The sequence below is a fragment of the Epinephelus moara genome, chromosome 20 (assembly GCF_006386435.1).
Source record: "Epinephelus moara isolate mb chromosome 20, YSFRI_EMoa_1.0, whole genome shotgun sequence".
In the NCBI taxonomy this organism is placed as follows: domain Eukaryota; kingdom Metazoa; phylum Chordata; class Actinopteri; order Perciformes; family Serranidae; genus Epinephelus; species Epinephelus moara.
In genome coordinates, this window is record NC_065525.1 from 21423999 (window position 1) to 21447484 (window position 23486).

At 42.8% G+C, this 23486-nt stretch overlaps 2 protein-coding genes across 4 annotated transcripts; one reads left to right on the forward strand and one right to left on the reverse strand.

The window, feature by feature from the left end:
* The first annotated feature begins 105 nt into the window (after positions 1-105).
* Positions 106-1495, forward strand: nudt7 (nudix (nucleoside diphosphate linked moiety X)-type motif 7). The gene is made up of 3 exons (XM_050072785.1): positions 106-751; positions 838-996; positions 1089-1495. Exons 1-3 carry the CDS (start codon positions 596-598, stop codon positions 1440-1442), a joined length of 669 nt encoding a protein of 222 aa, XP_049928742.1. The 5' UTR covers positions 106-595; the 3' UTR covers positions 1443-1495.
* A 167-nt stretch (positions 1496-1662) lies between these two features.
* On the reverse strand, positions 1663-23151 carry LOC126407681 (nuclear factor of activated T-cells 5-like). Of its 3 annotated transcripts, none has more exons than XM_050072782.1 (12): positions 22830-23151; positions 15122-15250; positions 12091-12718; positions 11742-11925; positions 10692-10882; positions 10403-10575; positions 9591-9725; positions 9419-9471; positions 9151-9283; positions 8750-8934; positions 6390-8655; positions 1663-6257 (listed from the first exon to the last, which is right to left on the reverse strand). In XM_050072782.1, exons 1-12 carry the CDS (start codon positions 22900-22902, stop codon positions 5851-5853), a joined length of 4557 nt encoding a protein of 1518 aa, XP_049928739.1. In that variant the 5' UTR covers positions 22903-23151; the 3' UTR covers positions 1663-5850. The 3 variants fall into 3 exon arrangements, with proteins under 3 accessions (XP_049928739.1, XP_049928741.1, XP_049928740.1); XM_050072784.1 differs by lacking the exon at positions 22830-23151 and adding an exon at positions 13276-13338 and having other exon boundaries at positions 15122-15255; XM_050072783.1 differs by lacking the exon at positions 15122-15250.
* Between the last annotated feature and the right edge of the window lie 335 nt (positions 23152-23486).

Sequence of the window (23486 nt, forward strand, 5' to 3'; positions counted from 1 at the left end):
GACACTCGTTTTTATTTTCATGGAGCAATGTTGAACTGCCTTCAGTGTCTAAGCAGTGCTCTGTTAGCTAAGTGGCTAATGTGGCTAACGCGGAAGCTCGTCGCACAATGTGACGTCATGAGTGTTTGTTGCCATGAAACGTTAGCCTGGCCGTCGTGTAAATACTATTTGAATAACGTTGGAAATAATGAGAAACTCCTCTGACGCATTTTAGCTGGACTGCAGCGAGAATGACATTTGTTATCCCAGTCACAAGGTACAGCCAACATTAACATTAGCTTTGTGCTAAAGCTAGCTTACTGTGTCGGTCACCTTGTGACGTCGCATATGTGGGACAGCTCAAGCTCGTTTGCAGTTTTTCCACATCTGTATGATAATACACTAATAAGCAGTTAACAGCTGTGCTGCAGAGTTACTGGTTAACAGAATTTAGTTAGCTATTTAAGACGTCGTCGGACTTGAAACCTCCAGTGTCACCTGTCCTTCACGTGTAGTTGACTTCCAGTTTGTTTATGCTTTGGATTTCCTCAGGGTGCGTATGTTTTTGTAGCTGCCCTCCACTCCATTGTTTCTGCTTTGAAGCCGAGCGGCTGCAATGCATATTAAAGAAGAGACTATAGCCAGATTAAAGCAGTTTGACACTGGAGACAAGTTCTCCTCTCTGTCGGTGCTGCCCAAAGCCTCAGTGCTGATCCCGCTGTTTGTGAAGAATGGAGAGCTGTGCACCTTGATGACCCTGCGTTCACAAGAGGTAACTCCAGTGGGTGACAGCTGTGGGTGGACTAAACTATTTATATTATCTGACCCAACTTCTGACTGACCTGTGTGTCTCTGCAGCTTAAGAGAAGTGCTGGTGAGGTGTGTTTCCCAGGTGGAAAGAGAGACCCCAGTGACAGAGATGATGTGGACACAGCTCTGAGGGAGGCAGAGGAGGAGATAGGTCTACCACCTGATGATGTCCAGGTGGTCTGTAGACTGGTCCCTATTGTCAGTAAGGTATGAGGGTACAAATAATTATTCTTTTTGAGGGCATCAGCTTCTTTGGGTTCATCTCTGTCTCACATACTCCCTCCCATCTCTTCTAACAGGGTGGTCTGTTGGTGACTCCGGTGGTCGGCTTCATCAATGAGTCATTTTGTCCCCATCCAAACCCAGCTGAGGTCAGTGCTGTGTTCACAGTCCCTCTGGACTTCTTCACCAGCGACAAGGACCACTATGCTACCCAATGGGCTGATGGGATGAAGGGGAAGCAGCACTCTTTTTATTTTGTGGACCCTGATTCAGGAAGCCAGTATCACATATGGGGCCTGACTGCCATGATTGCCATACTGGTCGCTGCGCTGGCTCTCAGGAAAAAACCAGAGTTTGATGTCGCTTTCAACCCTGAGGATCCGTTATCGGTCTTCCAACAGATACTAAATAGAAGAATTAGTAAACTATGACTATTTTTTTATGTTTGTAATTAATTTGTGCTAATACAAAATACCTGAAGCCAGATGTTTTGTAACTGAAGTGTATTAACCGTGAATTGAAAACTCTACTGACATGCAGGATTTGCTTTAATAGATTAATATAAAAACCTTTCAGGGCTTCTTTTATTAATATATCAAATGCACCTTAAACTTCGAGGGGGGGGGGAGAGAAAAGAAGCAAATGAAGACATTTAAAGTTTTATTAATTCATTTAATGTAGCAGCAGGATTACAGATATAAACAGAAGAGTATACAAATGTCCAGACCAAGGCAAAGTACATGTTAATAATAGTTCAGATGTATGATAACACACTGGGGTTTGACCTTTATCCCGACTGCAGGGTCTTAAGGCTAGATACTAAAGCTCAAGCTACACAGAACGGATACAACAGAACTGTTGGAGAATGTGAAATCGAAAGCGAACTAGGAAAAAGTGAGCAAACTGATTACACACAAGATACAGCTCACACTATTGGCAATTAACAGTTAATTTATCATGGTTGCTCCTTTTGATCAAGCGTTTCACAGCAACAATAGTAATGTTGACAAGCACATCAACACAAGAAAGCTCTCCATAAAACAATCTCCACTGTCTTGTCCCTTTTACCTCACATGTACAAATCTCATGAGGCATGAAAAACATTTTCAACATAAAGTAACAAACAAGTTGACAATTCACTGGTGAAGCTGCACAATAGTATGTTGAAAGTACTCAGTCCTGCGATGGATTTCCAAACAGAAAATGTTGAAACTAAAAATGTATCTGTATGGGCTATGGTTAGGCTTGTGTTTAGAAATAAAAACTCAATCACTGAAAAGTGTCCTGATGTTCAACAGTCCTAGAGAATAAAAAGGACACGGAGCCAAATGGCAAATGACACAAAAGGGACACCAGTAAACACAGCAGAGTAACAGTAAAGTTATCAAGGCACACAAAGTTCTGTTGAAAGCATCACAATTGAAATTCAAGATACCCCTGCAGTATATTTCACATTTAAATATACATGGATATTCATTTACATGACTGAAGGACAAAACTGATATTTTGTAAAGATTTGTGTGCTATCTTCACCACCATTAAATTAACGTTTCACATGGGTATTTTCAGGTGGAAGTGGCTATTTGGAGAGTCAGACTGAGCATCCTGGATTGCTCAAAATGAAACGACTGGACGTGAAAAACATGAAATTACACCACGGTCCGAGACAAAACAATCTGACAAATGTACAGTGATACAAATGACAGTTGGTGCCACCCCACCCCCACCCTCTCTGCCTCAAAATATATGTTCTCTAAAACTGTAATTGGTCCGATGTTAGATGTAGAGCAAGCTCTATGTCCACACCATGAGGTAAAATTTACATTCATGAAACTGAAGTCACAGGTTGGCTTTCTGTGTTGGTATGGCTTTAAGAGGCATTACTGTTCCGCACTTCTTCCCGCAACATCATGTGCTCTTAAACTCCCCAAGAGGAATGGAATGCTTGGAAAACATCACTACTGCGCTCTAACCTGATCTACAGTTAATGGATGAGTCAAAGTGCCATTTGAGATGCATGACATAAAATAAGGAGAAAAAACAACAACACGCACACACAAGAGAAACCTAGCCCATGTATTATGTCATACAGGTTGGGTAAAGTCAATGTTAACAGTAGAATTAAGTTCCAACATATATTTGCTTGATGTCCACTTAATTACATTTCTAATTTCAGTCACACACTTCACAATAAACCTGCGCTTCATTTCAGGAAAAACATACCAGCAATGATATTCTGTGCTATGAGCATAAACCAAAAAAGTTTAGTTTTACAAAAATACTCTACATTTTGATACATGGATACAAAATTCTAAAAAAGATAAGTTACTTTAAAATGGATCACTAACAGCTGCAGGACAAAATAGTATGACTATGAAAATGTAAACAAATGCATATGTGAGCAATACTATTCTAACATTTGAATTATTCTCAAAAAAATTGGCTTTTCTGATAACGCCAAATTGGCTACTGTTGTAGATATGGAAAGTACAGCAGTGTTATTTTTGCATAAAAAAAATAGAGTAATGTATCAAATTGGTGGAAATGTTAATGAGACGTGAACTGATCCATGAAACAAAGTACCTTTACATATCTTTTATAAATCTTGTACTGAAAACAACATGCTGAATTACTATCCATGTAAGAGCTGCATAATTTAAACGAGTAAGTACAAATGAGTAAACATCATGAGGGCATTTGCAAGGACAAGTATGAGACAAGATGACGGCGATTCACAACAGGAGCTTTGGTATGCCTGGGTGCACTCCAGTCTGACCCCACAACAACAGCCAGCTCTCTAGACTCGACTCCGCTTCAAAACTAACAATTAATGTCAGTGCTATTTGATATAAGTATAAATTGTTATGTACTAACATCACATCAGAAGTGCCCATCACTCCTGCACATAGCACCATAGATAGAATCAAAATGGCGGCCTCTATGTAACAGAGATTTCATTTACCAGTGAGCCCCTGTTCACAACACAAGGGACGGGTACTGGGTGCCAACTTCACACGGCGCCGGCCTGCACGCGGTACCAACACTGAGACAAAAACTTAAATATCTAACACAACACAAGGTAAAACAGTCTCAAGTGACAGATTGAACAGTAAATAGTACAAATAGCAAATACGATGAAAAATCCTTCATTTCAATGCACAAACTAAATCAGTATTTTAGGTGTTTTGTCGATGTCTAAAACACAAAGGCCTGCGTAACCACTCCAACACTGAAAAATGACTGTTGTGGGAATGGCTGTTTGTTTGTTTTTTGTTTCGTTTTTGTTTTTTAGACAGACTTGACTGGACCACTGAGACTGAATACAAAGAGGAATTCAACAGTGAGTCGACATTCTGTACAAAGATGTCCTCGACCTCAAAAATATTCAGACATGAGAAAATGTAAAAATGCTTGGTTAGGATGTATTTACCTTTACAAAGACGACTGCTGTGTTTTTTGTTATTTTTTTTTATCTCTCTTGTGTTTTTTAACTGGACGTTTCAGAGTATAAATTCAGCTGGGTCAGTAGAGAGCTGTGGACGGATATAAGGATTAGCTAGAGGTTATAAAGTGCTTGAGATAAAATGTTTATAAAACCACACAACACTCCATTTTCACTAGTGGAAATTTTCTCTCTATCCACATTAAATTGGTAAAGGTTACCAACTTCTTCAAAACAAACAAACAAAAAGATACACACACTACATAGTTGAATGCTTCTTAAAATTTCACCAAGAAAGCTTCTGCAAACCCAGTAACGAGGATTAACCTTTTGAAAACACTGGGAGGTGCCAAAACGAAAGGCCAAGTCACATTATTCACCAGGATGAATCTCATTTGCGAGTGTTAACAGCCCCTCCTCTTTCTGCACTTGGGAGAAATCCCCTGCAATACCACTAAGCATTGATATCCATTTTGGTGAGTTAACAGATAGCAATATTTAAACTCCTCTCCTCCTTAATACAGTCTGCTCAGGTGCATACTCCAGCCATGCCAGCAAATATGATGGAGGCAAAACATTCTACAAATGTACTTAATTTCAGTCTTTACTCTTAGAGTAGATTTTAGTGAAACTGTTGACACACGCAAACACAAAGGTTAATTAACCGCAAAAAAAAAATCTCACATTATCCATGTCAAAATTTAAATTGAGTGGTGACATTATTTCAGCCTTGTTTCAATGCCAGATTATCCCCCCCTCCTTTCCACACGACAGACAGAAAAACACATCTCATAGACTCACAGTGAAGTGAAGGTTTGGAGTTTCCACACTCACAAAATGAGATTCAGCCCATATCTGACACTTTTGTGCAATCTGATAGTCACTCCATGGTCGGCTGTTTTATCTACTCTGCCTGCTCTCACAGACTCATCTCCATCACATTACGATTCCCCCGTTTCCCTGTTGCTGACATTCTTTAACCCTTTCCAGTTTTTCCACCGAACCTGGTAGGTTTTTATCATCATCATCATCATCATCATCATCTCTTAGGCTCACATTATTAAAACACTCTTAAGAAAACACTGCATTTCTGAGACTGATGGATAAAGCAGTTATTACAGGCCTCTCTGATCCTGCAAGAGGGGTAATAACAAAGGCGGATTCTTCAATTCAAGGACAATGGATGTATGAAGGCTATAAGTATTTATAAATATTCCATTAAAACAAGGAGTTACATGAGCTCATAATTTGGGGTTTTAGGTAAAAGGGAGCATTAAATTCTTCAGTCGTGTGGCATTGGCACAAAACACCACCGTTCTGTTTGTTGATGTAAGGATGGATAACTCTCGGCTACATATCACTCACTCTCCTTAGTGCCCACATGGTCCAAACATATATCACTGCTTCTGTAGGCTTTCCAGTAGGTCCTCGATTTTATTCATGTTGGACGATGCAGATATCGACGCCTGCAATTGATTCTGTAAGCTGCTCTGTATCTGGGTCTGTAGATTGGTCTGCATTGGAGTCGGCAGGCTTGTTTCTATGGTTGCCTGCAGACCAGACTGCAGAGCTGTTTGTGTGTTTGTCTGCATTGCGTTCTGTAGGCTGGTCTGCATGGCGTTCTCTAAGCTGGACTGCATTTGTGCCTGGAGGGTGTTCTGTAAGCTGCTGTGCATGGTGGTCGGCATTGTGGAGGCAGCTTGGCCCATGGGCTGGTCCAACAGAGGCTGCATGTGACTGGAGTTTTGGGACTGGGCCTGAGCTGGCAGGGTGGGCCCAGAGGAATTGAGCAGCTGGGGTGAATCTGGGAGGAAGAGAAAATGGAGGAAATCACTGTGATTAAATGGTAAGTAAAGGTATTGGCAGTGGCATTCAATACAGTTCTTAACTCAGATTTACCGTACGTCAGAGGTGGAGAAGACCAAAATCATCTTACCATTCTGGATGCCAAACACAAACAGGTTGGCCTGTCCTTGTGGAGCCACATTCCCACCCACAGTTGTCTGGAAAAGCTGCTCTGGGGGCTGCTGGCCAGGGTTGGCTACCACACCCACACCACCCTGTACCACAAAGATGGTCGTGCCAGGGGCTGGAGCCTGGTTGTTCAGCTCCTGTGAGCCAATAGTGCTCTGCAGGCTGGACAGAGACGTCTGTGGCAAGAACAGCTCCACGGGTTGACTGCTCGGCACGTTGCTGGAACTGGGGCCCACTTGCATTGGCTGCTGTTCTTGGAACAGGTTCTGCTGTTGGTTCTCAGAGGATGTGGAGTTGCTGCCTGAGGAGCTCTGGTCTTGGAAGGACATGGGCTCTGCTGGGTCTGGCTGGGGGATTCCAACACTAATGCTCCCCATGGGGGAAGCGCCTTGGGTCTGAGTGCTAAAGAGAATAGTTGGCGGAATAGCCTGGGGGTTTAAATCTGTGGTGCAGAGGAGGAGACCTGTTTGCTGGGGTTGGGAAAGCTGACTCTGGGGGACAGGGTTAGGCTGGGAGTGGTTTGGGATATTTTGGAACAAGGAGCCCTGCTGGCCCATTGGAAGCTGCGGTGGCTGTTGCTGGTTCTGCTGTGGAGACTGCTGCTGCTCCATGGGGGTGCTCTGTTGCTGCATTTGGGAGAGCTGAGCTTGGGGTTGGTTCTGAAACATTGCAACAGATTGGGACTGGCTGTTAGATGTCTCCATGGAGGCGATGAATGCCAGCTGCTGTGGCTGTTGTTGGGGCTGGGGGTTTGGGGACAGGTATAGGGTTGACCCTGTAGGCTGCTGCTCTGAGTTGAGACTGCCACTGGCAAGAACAATCTGCGCGTTCTGAAGCAGGGCAGCCTGGACCTGCTGTTGGGAGCCCTGGGTCTCAGCCAGGGGCCTGGGCGATTGAAAGAGCTGCTGTGGGGGAGATGTGTGGGACGGAGGTTGTGTTGGGAAGCTGGTTTGGATGGTGAGCAGCTCTCCAGCCTGTTGAAGGAGGGACACTGGCTGCTGTATTTGTGGGGAGGAGTGGATCTGGGGCTGAAGCAACTCAGCCTGAAGGTGCTGCTGTAAATTCTCCAACACCTGCTGCTCTTGCAGTTGTTGTTGCTGTTGTAAGTTGCTCAGCGCCTGATTCTGCTGCTGCTGTTGTAGCTGATGTTGCTGTAAATTGGTAAGTATTTGATTTTGTTGTTGCTGATCCTGAAGTTGGATGTTGTTAAGGACTTGCTGTTGCTGATTTTGTTGCAGCTGTTGTTGTTGCTGTTGAATATTCTCCATGATTTGTTGCTGGTCTTGTGGCTGTAATATAAGTTGTTGTTGGATCTGCATGTTGCCAAGAACCTGCTGCTGTTGCTGCTGTAAGTTTTGCTGCTGTTGTTGATGCTGAAGGTTACCAAGGATCTGCTGTTGTTGCTGCAGTTGTTGATGCTGCTGAAACTGTTGCTGTATTTGTTGTTGTTGTTGCTGTTGTATCTGTTGTTGTTGTATCTGTTGCTGTTGTTGTATCTGTTGCTGTTGTTGTATCTGTTGTTGTTGTTGTATCTGTTGTTGTTGTTGTATCTGTTGTTGCTGTATCTGTTGCTGTTGTTGTATCTGCTGTTGCTGCTGTATCTGTTGTTGCTGTTGCATCTGCAGCTGTTGCTGTGGCGATAGCGAATTATCTGTGGTTCCCAATCTAAGGCTATTCATGTTCTCCTGGACGTGCTGCTGCAGGGAGTCTGCAGAGGGAGTGGGGCTGTACAGCACAGAGTTCAGCTGCTGCTGGGCTACAGCCGCCTCTATAACCTGCTGGAGCGTGGTGTTACCTCCAGCCTGTAGCTCCCTTACTGCCCTCTCCAGCTGTGCAACCCCTTCCTGGGGGAAAAGGGGAACCTGTGACTGCTGTGGCTGAGAGGGAGTTGCTATCTGGGGCATGGCCACAACTACAACTCCTTGGCTATTATTGGAACTCTCAGGTGGTATGCTGTCCTGAGGGTCTCTGAGGAATTGCTGCGGGACTTCTGGTGTCACAGGGGGGATTGTAGTATCACCCGGCACTGGGAAGGAGGTTGTGGGGGCAATGTCTTGCTTTTGCATGGTGCTGAGAGACTCCAGGCTGGGGAAGACAGGTGGCGCCTGGGGAAGCTCCACATCTTCAGGTTGTAGGGGCATTGGGCTCTGAAAGGATTCTCCACCTGAATGAGGACTAGAGCTGAGCTCCAGCGTCTGCTGCACCGCAACAAGAGGGTCAGGGGAGGGCTGAGAAAAGAAAGGAAACAAGAGTGTTACCTGTAACTGCAATTCTGAAGTAGATATTTCTGTTCTGCCTTCTTGAAAATGACTGGTATCTTACCTTGAAGACGTCTGTGGCTGGTGGATTGCTGGACACTTCCATTGGTGTGTCCTCTTGCCGTTTGGAAGGCGGAGCAGAGCTGTCAGTTTGCTCAGAAGATAAAGATTTGATCTGGCCATCAAATATACATGTCTTAACCAGGGAAGGTCCCTCTGTCTTTATTGTCGGGACATTTGAGTTATCAGCTGTGGGTAAGAGTGGAAACAAAGGATAGCTTTGTGTCTTTGAGAAGAACAAGTGCCTATAATGATGTTTTGTGATTTAAGTCATTGATGAAACCTGGCATTCACACAACCAATATGTTGATTCAGACAACCAATGCAGGTTAAGTTTTCCCTCATATAATATGGTCACAGTATCTTAAAAATGGGATTACCATGCACATAGACTGTAAGCAGTACCTGAGTCTGGAGTGTAGGTGAAGGGCTGGGCGTCATGTGATCTACCAGCATTGGTCATCACGAAGATTCCCACAGAAACGGGAGAAGAGATTGACAGGTTGTGGAACGGAGGGACTGTCACTATCAAATGGTTCTGAAAAAGATTGGAGATCCAAACAGGCAATCACATTTTCAGTAAAATCTCTTAAAGAATATGCTCAATGAAAGCAGGTGGGTTTGATTAATTCAAGGAGAAACAAGAGTATACACATCATTCAGCCGCATCTACCTGATGGAAAAGGTCCATGTCAATCTTTGCTTCAGCTTGCCAGGAATTATCATCTGCAAATAAAACAACATATGTTTCTTCTTCTGCCCATCAGAGGATTACAAGCAGAAACCTTTATCCAAACAAATTACACTGATGTACAACACTGACAACACCAAGCTGGCCACACTACCTGCAATATTCTCCTGGAAAATAACTTTGGTTCCTTTGAGGAAGTTCTTTCCGATGATAAACACTTCCTCTCCTCCTCTCACTGAGCAGCTGTGAAGACTCTTCTTCAGGATCTCTGGCACTCCTGCTGGCTGGGCTGGAGAATGAAAGAAGAGTCAAGGGATCAAAACTCACATGACATCTGGGCTAATGTTTACCAGAGGGCATGTGGAAGACAATAACAAAAAGAAAGTTCCACAGTCTGATCACCCTAAATGCTATGTTTGACAAAAGCCTCACTCCAAACATCACTGGAAACATAGTCTCATAAAGACCTATGGCTCTTTGTATTTCTTTAGACCAGTCACAATCTCCTTGGGCAGCACTAAGCCCAGGATGCAGCAATGATGCTCTTGCAAAATACTGTCTGGGGGGAAACTGGTTATGGTTGAGAGGTGAGTGCTGGCATTAAAATTAGTAAATACTTGGAAAAGAAAATGCCACATAAAAGATTAAAAAACATCTTAGCATGTGGGTTGCTAGCTTGGATGTTGTTGTCATTTCACACACAGCCCTAAATGTGCATATAGGTCTTGCTATTCATGACTAGTCACATGTTGTGTCAGAGATTTTGAAAATGGTAACATGCTTTTAAGTAGGCCAATGACAGGTTTATATCCACAGTCTACATTCTGTGAGCCAGACTACTGGAAACACAACTTTCCCAGCATTTAGCCTCATGTGTCCTGGCAGTGGCCGTTACCTTTGTAGCTTTAAACTGATGTTTTCTTTTTTTTTGGTTGATTTTGTTCATATTGTGCCTGAGCTACTTACTGCAGAGGATGGGTGATGAGGTGGCCTGTAGAGTAAGGACTGATCCATCAGGTTGGGGGATGTTGACTCTGAAGGCCAGCCTGGCACGTGTGCTCTTCTTCTTGGACCCTGCCACACCAATACGTGCCTCCACATCTGCATTACGCAGCTTCAAAATCCCTACACGGTCCACCCTGTAGGAACACGAAAGAATGGGAAATACATGACAAGCACACTAAATACTTGTTCAACGTAATCACAGTGTAAGTATTAACTGACCCAGAATTATGCACAGAGAATAACCCCTTACGCGAGTGTCATGTCATTGCTGGGCTCCAGAGGGATCTCAATAACAGTGGTACCCTCTATGTCCACCTCCTTGCAGGCTGTGGTGTTGCGTCCTGTCACTCTGCATGCCTGGTAGAAACCGTGAGGCTTTACTCTGCCTGCATCATTCGCCACAAACACCTGCAGCACAACTGGTTCATTCACGCCTTCCAACTGGGGACAAAAAAAGAAACTGAGTGTAAACAACTTAAATCGACCCCCACTTACAATAGAAATCGTAACATTATAAAAGACTAAAGTTTTAAAACCAAAGCACACTGGTCATGGAGTAATTTCCTGATCCATACTAAGTGATGCTTCCTTACTAAAGCATTCATGAGAGTGCGCACTAAAACCATGCATACTGGAAGGTGCAATGTAATGTGTGGATGCTGGCCAGATTTGCCAGAAAGAGATCTTTTTTTCTCCTTGGATGGATTTTACAAAAATAGACAAAGGGAATACACTGCATAAGGGAAATGTTCAATTAGTACATCTTTACTGTTATCATACACGTGCTCTGATGAATTTCGGGGCAATTTCGTTGAGCGCTTCATACTTTACACACATTAACAGCTGGGAGCAGCTCAGCACAGCCACCGTTTTATCTGCTGGCCACTAAGCAGCCCCAGTGGAGCAGTCAAGGGTTAAGTGCCTTATTGATAAATCAAGGACTGGCGCTATTCCTTCACTTCCTTTCCCAAATGTATCAGTAACAGGTAAAATTACTATTGGATGGTCTAGTGTTTAATCGTTTGCCCTCTTAAAATGGAGTCTGTTGTTGATTTGTTACACAGAATATAGCAGGCTACCCACTGAAGCTTTTGAAGAAGCTAAAAACAAACATGCTGATGGTTATTGGTTGGTGAGTGAATGCTTCTCATGTGTCTGAACAGGCATGAGCATTGTCTTGTGGCGCATGGTGCCCCACACTCTGTGTCCTGCGTATTTTTGGCCTTATTCAGTCACTTCCAACTTAGGTGTTAATATTTCTCCTGTGTCAAGAAGCAGCCGGTGGCCCTCTTTGTCACACCTTGACAGTGGGGAATCCCTGTTGTGTGCGGTCTTTGACAGAACCTCTGCTGCCCTCAGTCAGATAGCGAGCTCTGTGCTGGGTCTCTGGCTGCACCAGGATCTTTAGCTCTTTCCCGTCACTCCTCGGGGGATACTGAGTAGACAGTGACCCACCCTTCACTGCAGTTCCCGACTCCAGAGAGCTGCAGGGCAACAAAAATCACATGATAAAATTAATGTGACTTTTAGAAATTCAATTACCCCAGACAAAACAAAGTGAAATGCCCTTCACTGTATTCCTACAGAGGGACAAGCGTACTCTGAATTAAAATGCTGACAGAATGTACATCTGACAAGGGTCACCCCACCTTGCTATGGGACTGGTCTTGTCTGTGCCCAGCTGGGATAGGACAAAGTGAGGAGCCTTGGCGCTATCAGCATCAAACACATCCATGCTGTCCTCTGGATGAGCTGGCTTAGGCCCAGGCCGCTGGCGAGGGGTGCGTTTCCTCGACTTGCGCGGCACCTCTGTATTGTCGTTGTAGGAGATGGAGCTGATCAAGCTGAAGTTGGAGACGGAGTCATCTGCCCACATGCTGCTGCTATGCTCTGAGTCTGGACCTGTTGGACCAGATGCAGCAGGCTCCTCCTGGCAAGACATCTGGCTGTCGTCAAACAGGTCCTCAGGTGGCGGGGATATGCTCAACACAGGCCTCCGCTTTGATGGGGTGTTCTGAGGCTGCTGGACTCCTAGCCCTGACAACACTCCTGACCCTATGTCTCCTGTTGCAGTGTTTGCTCCACTGTTGCCTCTGCTGGGGGCAGATACAGCACCCTCCATACCTTGAATCTCTGAAGCTCCAGCTCCATCCCCTCCGGTGGAGTGGAGATGCTGGGGAACCTTGAGATGGTCTGAGGATGAGGTAGAGGAGCCAGTGGATGGGGCTCCCATGGCCAGGGATGGGGCAGAGGGGCTGGAGGTGGAAGAGGTGGCATCTGTGGTGGTATATACAGATAAATAAGTTAGTACAGATGCTCAGCACAGTGCAGGCTAGCAGTCCCATTCAAGCAGCTGAATTTGTGCATGATTTGTATTGATTTCCCCTCTTCCCAACTCTAATTTCAACAGACTGTTGTGGGTTATATGCTCTCACTGTGCATGCGAGAGCTATCAAGCATTGATCAAATATTCTGAAGTTAAAGTTGAGAAGGGTACTATAGGTCCCACAATGTTTTGATTCCTACAAAACCTTTCTCAATTAAAATCAATGTGACAAAACTGACATGCTTTGTTTACAAAAACAAAAGCAAGCTACAAATTGTTACATACACATTGCCAGAAAGAAACATAACAAAATCTGGTCAAACTTTCTTGTACAGCCAAATTTGCAAGCTGGTAATGTGGCGCCAAATTAAATTTGCCAGGGTTGCCAGGGTTACAGTACAGTTTGTGCAATGTGCATTCAGTAGTAAACAGTAGTTTGCGCATGCCAATTGGAAGATTTGGTTGGGACTGAGCGTAGCCATGGAGACAGAATAAACAAGCCTCTGACCTATGGAGCAGTGAACTGCAGACCATTTTATATGCAGACACTCCCTGCCTCAGAGGGAACTTCCTGCAATAAAAACGAGACAGCCAATGAGCAACAAGAGAGCTGATCATTCAAGATTCAACTTCTGTCAATCAGTAAATTGGATGAGTTCATGTGCTGAAGAAGGAGTAACTTTTGAAGTTGATCATTTATTTATACACATTTTGAAGCACGTGTATTTGGTTAATGATGATCTGACGGACATTACAGTACTCATGCTTTTGATCAGCACTGCTTAAGGCCAGCTGGGTCAGACAGGATAGTTAAAGGGTAGCGTTAACAAAAGCGCTCTCTCCGACGCTGTTGACCAGTTAGTTTGCTCTCTAGATTAAAGTCAAGACTAGAATTCTTTAGGGATTTAGCTGATGTTGGCTGCCCTGAACCATGATCTAAGATCAGACCATATTCCTCTGGTTTGCTAATGATATCTAAAAGACAGTCCAACGATTGCTAGGGGCAACTTCACTGTTTCATAAAGAGACAGAACCTTCATAATTAGCTGATTTGAAACATGGGAGTAGTCGTATTAGCTGCAAAGCTCAAAAGACCTGAATAAATATCTGATGACCTTCTGTTGTATGCGTGTTTAAAAGAGTATGTGTGAATGACAAATGTGCATGGGCTATTTCTGCTTTAGGCAAAATATTTAAAAACAAAACTCGTAAAAATTACAATGACACCTTCAGAGAGATTCACTGATGCGAAAGTGCTAATACACAGACTCTGGAACACAATATAATGTCATAACATGAGGGATGTCTGAGATGACTGCTTAAAGCCAAAGGGTAGTATTGGATCAGCAGCACTGGGGTGTTGCTGCATCTCTAATGCCGGACCACCTAAACAGATTTTTAACTGCCTAAAAAGCTGAGTGAAAAGAAAGCACTGAGCACAAGCATCACAGGGGGAAGTGCTGCTGAAAAAAAAGAGTGAAATGAGAAAGAACAAGCTATGTTAGCATGCTGTTAATGCAAACTCGCCATTTCTTGGAGCTGTGATTCAGAGCAAAGCTTTCCATGAAGAGGACTGTGTATGACTTTCATTACAAAGAAGACACTGAGATTCCCTCTCACTAGTGAGCTATAGATTTGTTACATAATGACTCAGTTTAGAAGTTGGTTTGAACTTTATTCAGCAATTTTTAATATATATCCTTTTTTCAATCAGTCAGTTTTGTAAAGTGGTTTGATGAGGAGCTGCAGGCACTTAATGCAGTTGTAGTTTGGGTGACTATAGCCCCAACACAGAGTCAAGGCAAGCAATGCCCCTTCCCATGCTGCTGCTAGGATTATAAAAGAGTACCTAACAGGATCACCTAACACCAGCATGTCAAACAATCCAACAGATGGGACTAACTGAACAATGAAACAATGATATTCACTGATTGGTGGTTCCTGTAATTCAGCTTGATAATTAAGAAATGAGAATCCCAAATTACACTTAAATACAGTTCAAGTTCAACTGTAAAGATCAACTTTACCACTCTGTCCCCAACCCTTAAATTGGTACCAACACAGCTTTGTGGAACCAGTGAAAACCTTGATATACCCAAAGGAAATCTAATATGTCCGTGCCTTGCTATGCCAGCAGAATTAAAATACTTTCACTGAAATATAAAAAGCATCATAGCTCATATAATCTCAAAGAGTCAAAAACATTGTCTCAGAAACTGTCGAAAGGGTGAAGTTGCCCCCAGACACTAATGCAGGCCATATGAGTTTCTTCACCCCTACTGTTTTGGGGAATAGTTTGGCAAGGGGAAACTGATCCCAGATCATGGTTTTCATGGACTGAGCAGGTAGCTCACCTGAGGCCACGGCTGCAGAGGGGGGAGGTCCCGCCTCTCCCCCACTCTTCTGGCTCATGGTGGGTGGATCTGTCTGGGTGGACGACGGCTGGAGCTGGAGCTCTTTGGGAAGGAGGTCATATACCGACTCTGTTATAAAGGATGAGCAGAAGAAGATCAATTAGATTCTGAAATATCACTTTATTGTTTATCACAGGACCACGTAACTAAAAAAGCTTGTCCACTCTTCACAAGTGGAAGTTTTGCCTGAAAGGGACAATTCACCCCAAATCAAAAATACATGTTTTTCCTCTTACCTGTAGTGCTACTTAAAAATTTAGTGTGTTTTGGTGTGAGTTGCTCAGTGTTGGGGATATCGGCCATAAAGATGTCTGCCTTCTCTCAATTATAATGCCACTAGATGGCACTCAGCTTGTGGTGCTCAAAGCGCCAACAAAATACATATGTAAAACTCAACAGCAACATCTTTTTCCAGAAATCATGACCCTGTTACTCAAGATAATCCACAGACCTTGTTGTGAGCAATTTCATGTAGGAACTATTTTCTTTCTACCAAACTAAACCGGCCAACCCAATCACCATGCAGAGTGAGGCACGCATCTGCTCACAGGCGAGAGGCTTGTGCTCATGACAGTGTAAGATTTAAATATTAATGGCGTCCTCCTCAACTGAGCTTTAATGTTAGGTACCTAAGTGGTGCTGGATGAGCCATAAAGAGACACTGCTGTTGAGTTTTTCGAATTTATTTTTTGCCGCTTTCAGCACCACAAGCCGAGGGCCATCTAGTTCCATCATATTCAAGAGAAGGCAGACATCTCTACAGCCGATATCTCCAACACTCTACAATTAACACCAAAAAAATCTAGATAGATAAACAGCACTACAGGTAAGAAGGAAAATATGTGTTTTGGATTTTGGAGCGAACTGTCCCTTTAAGCCTGTTCAGAAATGAAGCCCATTGAAATCACAAACCTTTCATGGTAAAATTAGTCCCCATTTTTAAAAGGAGGACAGAGCATCTGCTTTTGCCATCAGTTAACTTGAGATGGTGTGCTCACAAGCATACATTACTATGTGCATATCATTGTCCAGTGCAGAATTTCCTTCATATGCAGTGCCACTAATCACAGCTAGACACAGGCTCCAAAAATTCAAAAAGACCCAATTTCTCTTTTGAAATACGGTCAACAATTTCTTCACAAAATTTAATTGTCAGTCGTTAATTTCCCTCATAGTAATGCAGTCCAGGTGGTTTCTCACTTGGTTGGATGTGGTTTGCTTCTCAAAAATTAGCAGTGGCAATCCTGAATTGTGACTGTAAGCAAACCTTGGTCTCATGATCAGAGTTTTTGACACGTAGCCTATACAAAGAAATTCTGCTGTCAACACTAACACAAGGCGGGGTATCTTATGATGAACTAAATTAGCCTCTCATGGGGTTTAGTGTAATAAGACCTACGGAGACATTCCTTGATATTTGATAGTAATATTCCTAGAAGTCTATAACCAACACTGCAGCTACACTGGAATAAACTGCGTCCGTTGGCAGATAAACACATGATTAGGTAGTCTGGTTGCTAAGAAACAGGGACCCATCAAGACCCTGACATGGATATTTTAGCTGTGCATCGGTGGCACCCAGCATGTGTAGTAGTCATCTGACACTCTGCTATGACTTAGCACCAGCAGAATGGTGAAACTGACAAGACACATGATCTCGCACTTCTGTGACGTCAACAATGCAACTGAGGGAGTGACAACACAAAGTCACCACAGTTCACACAAAGAGCTGCACAGTGCTCCAGTTCACACAGGCAGGCAAAACTTATAGCATCAATGCGGGCCAGCTCCATGCTCCATTGTTTATCCATCACTAATCTGTCTTTAAGGGATAGTTCCCTTTGAAAATACAATAAAAGTTGTTTATCCGTCCACAGGGCTTGGAGATGTAGCCTGCAGCAAATCCCATTACGGCAGAGATGAATAGCATTTGGGTCGTGGTGCTCCAAGTGCCAAAAAAATTACATTTGAAAAACTCATCTGCAATGTTTCTCTCCAAATAAAGAAAGGTGTTGATAATTCACAGAGTTTGATGCGAACAGTGTCCTGTGCAGGAAGAAAAATACAGCGCAGCATAGTGATAACTGTACACAATGTAATCTGTAGACTATTGTCAATAACCAGGTTGTTTGAATGAACAGTTCCTCTAAAACCGGACAAACCATGACAGTGTATTTACACAACTTCTAAAATAGAAAGACAAACAAAAGATCTCCATTAACCTAGGTGTCTTGGATAAAAGCTCATATAATAAACTTTAATGTGGCGTAGAAGCAAATAGCAAAGTGTGCATGATCCTCACGATAACCCTCCATCTGTGTCTGTTGTGCTTTGTTCATAGTGTGAAGAGAGAGTCTTTGTGAGAGTCTTTGTGCAAGGATGCATTACAGATTGACTGGCAACCCGACATGACCTCAGCCTTGACTATTACCCTTTCACACAGGAGATGTGTGTATGATGCGAGTCCACTGAGTGCATGTGCAACCTGCCCAGAGCCCATTCATGCGCAACCAAGAGCATGCCATTCGCATATGATGAATGTCGTCACCATTCAGACACTCACACTACATCTGCAGCATACCCAAAAACAGACTTGTATTACATAATAAAGATAACAGAAATGCCTGTTCACTGAGCTGTGCATCTTCCGACCCAGATTGGGAGGAGGGTCACAAAGCCAGGCTGGATGACATGCATTTGCTGGATCAAAATGAGTCAACACTAGGTTTAACTATGTCTCTATGCTGGTTTGAATAAGTCACTTGCTCTCCCCGTGTGATTGCAGATCACAGAGCAAAGCAGTACAAGCACAAGATGATATTTTCAATGGATCAGTGGTGCTTACACACATATCCTCCCTGCGTACAGTATTTACCCCAAACATTCACATCACAGTTTGTTTAAAACATTCTCAGTAATCCCACTGATAGAAAACCTACCCAAATGAATGTTATAAGATTAGATTTTATAGTGTCAATATGGAACAAAACTGCCATGAAGCTTATCGACCACATTTGCCTGCCACATATTGAGCATACTTGTTCACATTTGGACTATTAGGTTCAGTACAGTTACATATAATATTTAGTCTACTTATCTTTAACACATAAGGCTGATACACAGTGCAAGCACAAACTGGTTAACATCCATTGGTGCTCAATCATTCATGTTATTTGGATATGTAAATTCACTGTCTGGATTTCATTCAGTGTTTTGAATTTACTCATGCGCCAGACTGCCAAGGGAGGGGACAGTAGGCAAAACAGTGTTTGTATATACACGTGGTGTGGCTTGTGGTGGTCGAAAAATTAAAGAAAAATAATCAACACTTTTCTAATACTGATTCCAGTAAAATATTATTATTTTGCTTTTAAAAAAATGTTTCAGCCTAAGAAAAAAAAGCCAAAGATTTAAAATGTAGGTATTAATTGTTGTCAAACAGCTGTATACAGAAAGAATCACATTGTTTGGTGCTAACTTTCGTTAGTTTATGATTTTGTATATTCTATTTTACCGTCACATTACATTTTGGACTTAAAAGTGTTTAGCTTTGAGACAAAGCTCTATTCATCAACTCGAAAACATTTAACACTATCAAAGTCCCTCTTATTTTCCAGGCAGAATAAGGTGCTTCCTCTGAGCTACAGCGTATCCTTGCAGTACGGATCAAACATATATGATTTCTGGCAAGCGGTATTATTGTTGGCGCAGCTGTCGTAAAGACAACCGGATCACTTTCCGTTTTGCTCAGAGCCTGGCAACAGGGCTTTGTTTTGATGGGTAGAGTTTCCACATTTATGTTGGTTGTTCCACCATCTGCCATTTGCGCTACTGGGAATAACAACTGCAAAGAACTTACATTGATACTCTTTAGTAACTGGGGATAGCTACTAATAGCTACAAGCAAAAACAAAAGCGCTATTCTCTTCCTGTTTTGGTTGCACAATGGCTGACACACTTCCTCTTTGTGGTAAATTAAGCCGTCATTTGTGCGGGAGATCGTACTCAGTTGCAGACAGAATCACATAGTGAAAGAGAAGCTAAGAGGGAACTAATATGAATGGAGATGGTGTCATTATTCTGTAGCCACATTGTGCAATCTACATTAACTTCATAATGATAAGTTAAAGCAAAAACACTGTCTGTTTCCACTTCAAATGGCTTTACAGTGAACCATGTAAACATCTTAGTCAAATAGTTTGATTGACAGAGGAAAGGTTACAAGAGAAAATATGATGCTGGCCCTGACACATAAACCTCAGTTGACAAGAAATATTAAGTTTAGCTTGCCACTATTCCCAGTTGGATACTGGACACTGATAATATTCAGGGATTTTGGAGTTGCTCTCCTTTGTTTTTACATAAGTCAGATGACATCTGTATAAGTTTATGTGCAGCCTCTACAAGCTTGTCCGAGTATGCCCAAAAAAGTAGGCTGCTACACACTAGCCAGGCAGGGGGGCGGACTGAGTTAAACCTACACTTAGAACAATTAAATTACCTCATCTCAGAGTTATGCACTGCTCGCATTACACATGCCTTAAAGGTTTTGCCAAATGGCAAGGTCACCAGTCCATTTTTATTCTTTGCAGCTGGCTCGGGGATAAGACGGGGGATGACAGATGAATAGACAATACATGAGGCCTATGTTTTTGTTGCAAATGAAAAAATATGCAGACCAAGAATGTGTCCCAGTGCCCAATAATGGCTCCCTTAATTACAATCTTGAACTCGTAACGATATGCTCAAGCCAGCCAGAGTGCAGACAAAAGAGCTACTCACTGCACTCCAACCACAAAGAATGCCATTTTTGGCTATTTATGCCATCTCTGTTTACCTTGAAAATGAATTATACAGGCAACGACTGACTGGATACTGTATTTGGTTCTCCATGCCCCAATTTATGTATGATGAAAAAAAAAACCAAAACAGATCAGTGGTTCTAGCTTAAGATATAACCTGATTACTAACTTGTACATGCAGTTACAACGATACATGTCATATGTATTTTGACCTCTCTAAGAAACAAGCTGTGTGCAAGTCAACCTAGACTGAACTTAACCACTGCACTTGCTTACAGCGGTGTAGTGAATAAACAAAAAGACATGGGTGTGTCAATAAAAGTTATGAGGCAGCATGCTTTTAAAGGATTATTTCCAGGGGGCACTTTCATTTCTTCTCATATGCCTCAGGTGACTGACAGTAATTGGAGCCTGATGGATGCATGCACCGAAATGAAGACATTCACTTCAGAGGCACACTGAAATAACAATAGAACAGAACTCACATTTATTGTTTAACGTCATGAATTCAAGGCTTCAAAGGGTTATTACAGTAATGCACAAAAATGAAAAACGTACACTGTAGAGTTATTCTACAGTCAGACCAAATCGTTTCAGAGCTGCAATACATGTCCGCGTTAGTCTCACACAATGGAGTCTAATCGCACACACTGATGCTATAGTTCAAGTTTCTCACACTGATAAGTTGTGAGATTGTTTTTCCCCACTGACTAAGACTAAACTGTCTTTTTGTATTTTCAATCCATCTAAAAGGAAAACACTTGGGAAAAAGGGGGAGCAGATTAAGATAATATAGAAACTATGTCATGAAATATTTCTGTGATAAAACAAACATGCAAAATCGCATTATGTCTCCACTTTAACTTGGGGGGGAGGAAATATTGATGTCAAATAGATAACCCTTTGGCAAGTCTCAGAGCAGCACACATTTTTTCTTTTATTGAATATTTTACAGTGTTGGGAGAGTTGTGAGTTGTGTTAATAAATAAATAAACCAGACTTCCTTCTAAGGATGGATAGCAATAATTATGCTACAGTGAATGCGGCAAACAGCTAATCAAAATTAAGATATGGGTGACTTTGTGAAACTAATAAAGTGGTTTTGAAAATTATTTTTTAATTATATATTGTTTGACAACCATGTATTCAAGGTCATTTACATTAACACATAGTTCACATCAAATCACTGTCATTTGTTTCAGTTTCAGAGCTGGAAGAGTGGACACATCCTAGAAGATGATCCTAGAGTGAATGTAGGCAAATGTGGTCTGTGCAAAAAGACCTGGCACACAGTTATTTATTATATTATTAATACATTACTATAATTATTTATTATTTTATTTTCCAATTAAAGAGATCAAGGTTCAAGTCACTACTGAGGTTTCACATCATGTGCCTCGTTTTGAGCCAAAACCCGCTAAATGGTACAATCCTAATCTGGCAGGCCAAAAGGCAATTTGGCCAGCTGTCCCGTCTCTAACTTACAATCTGATATACAAGAGGTCTCCCGCTAGATCGTTGATGAGCACGTCTGCTACCTTGACCCCAACACGGAGCACACACCCAATTGCTGAGATATAAATAAACAGTCATCATGTGATACAGTGTGACCATATGGCAGGCTCAACTGAGCATTTCAGGGTCACATAGCAGCGCTTTCTGCTAGCTCATGGGCATCCTATACATAGCAGCCAGACAGATGTGAGGACAGGAGGTCCAACAGCAGCCAGGTAAGCATTGCACTGGGTATAAATGCTATTTTTCTGACCATCAAAGTGTGGACTAAGTCTAAAACCAGGTGGTAAAACAACAGAGGAAACCCTGCTGTCCTATCAAAATGCACTAATCCATGCATCTTAGTTTAAGGGCAGTGAGCACAACATACAAGGCTTGCTCATGAATAAGCAATAGCACATCAGATGCCAGTGTTGAGTAGCAGATTAACAGACTGTTTCCTCACACATGAAGTTGATACACTTGCTAACAGGAAGGAAATTAACCTGCAGAGAAAGTGCTGCTGCAAGCCAGCACAAGTCCACTCACAGAGCTGCCCACAACAAAAGTTAACGGTCTAGCTCCTAATTGATGTAGCAACACCCTCCTAATAATAACAGTTAGCTGACTCGTGTCCAAAGCGTATTATTAAAATTTGGCACAAGCGGCCCCAATGGCAGCTCCCCCCTTTAATCTGACAGTGAGACTGCCATGCCCTGAGCTTTCAAGTGCCAGTAGCTGCATTCTTTCTGTGTAACCAGAGAATGTGAGGAGGAAAACTCTGGCTCAATTCCACCCATAAACCAAAACAACAGAGGGACTGTCACCCAACAAAACTAAACAAGGAGCATTCACAAAACAGCACGCATGTACTCGTCCTTCTCTCGCGATATAAACATGCATCCACACAGTCACACACACCCCTCTGCAGAACCCCACTAAGACTTTAGGACGATAAACCAGTGAACAATGTGGTGACTGGAAACAAGCGACCTCACGTAGCTGTGGCTAGCTAATACCCAACATAACACCAGCCATCAGCCCACTGAAACACAAATCAAACCACATCGATATGATCTCAAGTATCCCCGTTATAATTAGACGAGCAACCTAGCGTATCATGGTCCTCCACGCATGTGACATGGACTGCTAACCAACCAGCTACTCGCCAATGCAAGAGCCAAATGCAGCTAACTAACTGAGCTAGCTAGGTTGGCTAGCAGCAGAAAAGAAGCTAACTACTGCTAGCTAGCAGCTTAACATGAGCCATCAAGACATTCATATTACTTCCTATTAAAACAGGGCAAACGGGTTAGTGTCTTCATCGTAGCCTTTATTTAGTAAAATCTTACCTTTTGAATATAGAGATTTGGGGGAATTGAGGTCGAGATCCGAGCTAAGGAGGGATATAAAATCAGAGGGCATCGCAGCGCTTCATCGAGGGGAGGGGAAGCGGACACTCTTTAGTAGAAACGAAGTCGGCAGCTCTTGGCCAATAAATATTGCGTTTTACAAGCGGAATGTTTTAATAGACAAAGTAGAACATCGGAACAATGTTAAGGCGACAAAAACAAAACTTTCAATATCAAAAAACCGTTAACTGGCACGTCCCACGTTAGTGTGTGTGTCTTTGCTGAGAGGAGACACATTTCGTGCTACGTTGAGACGAACACACACAAACACACACACACTTGCCTACAGTTGGTCGGCCCACCTCCTAGCCCCTCCCCCTTCTACTGCCCAGGGGCATGCGCTGTGGCCCCTGGATGAGCATACAGTGAACCATCATAGAGGGAAGTAATGTCATCACACTGTATGGTTTGTGCTCATAGTTGTGGGTCACCTGAATTTAATTTATATAATGTACATCTCCTGCAGATGGACCAAGTGTGGCACAAAGTTAGATTATGTTGTAGACTTGGAAATACACCCTAAATCTTATATGTAGGCCATATTCTGTCCCATCTTCCATAACAGGTATCTTCACATACTGACCCAAACATTTCCGT

Bases quoted from the DNA above. Each gene is read 5' to 3' on its own strand.
- nudt7 (XM_050072785.1), top strand. From the start codon at position 596: ATGCATATTAAAGAAGAGACTATAGCCAGATTAAAGCAGTTTGACACT. The intron at 752-837 runs GTAACTCCAGTG...GTGTCTCTGCAG, and splicing joins TGACCCTGCGTTCACAAGAG to CTTAAGAGAAGTGCTGGTGA. The intron at 997-1,088 runs GTATGAGGGTAC...CTCTTCTAACAG, and splicing joins TGGTCCCTATTGTCAGTAAG to GGTGGTCTGTTGGTGACTCC.
- LOC126407681 (XM_050072782.1), bottom strand. From the start codon at position 22,902: ATGCCCTCTGATTTTATATCCCTCCTTAGCTCGGATCTCGACCTCAAT. The intron at 12,719-15,121 runs GTGAGCTACCTG...ATACCACCACAG, and splicing joins CTCTGCAGCCGTGGCCTCAG to ATGCCACCTCTTCCACCTCC. The intron at 9,726-10,402 runs GTAAGTAGCTCA...TTCATTCTCCAG, and splicing joins CTCATCACCCATCCTCTGCA to CCCAGCCAGCAGGAGTGCCA.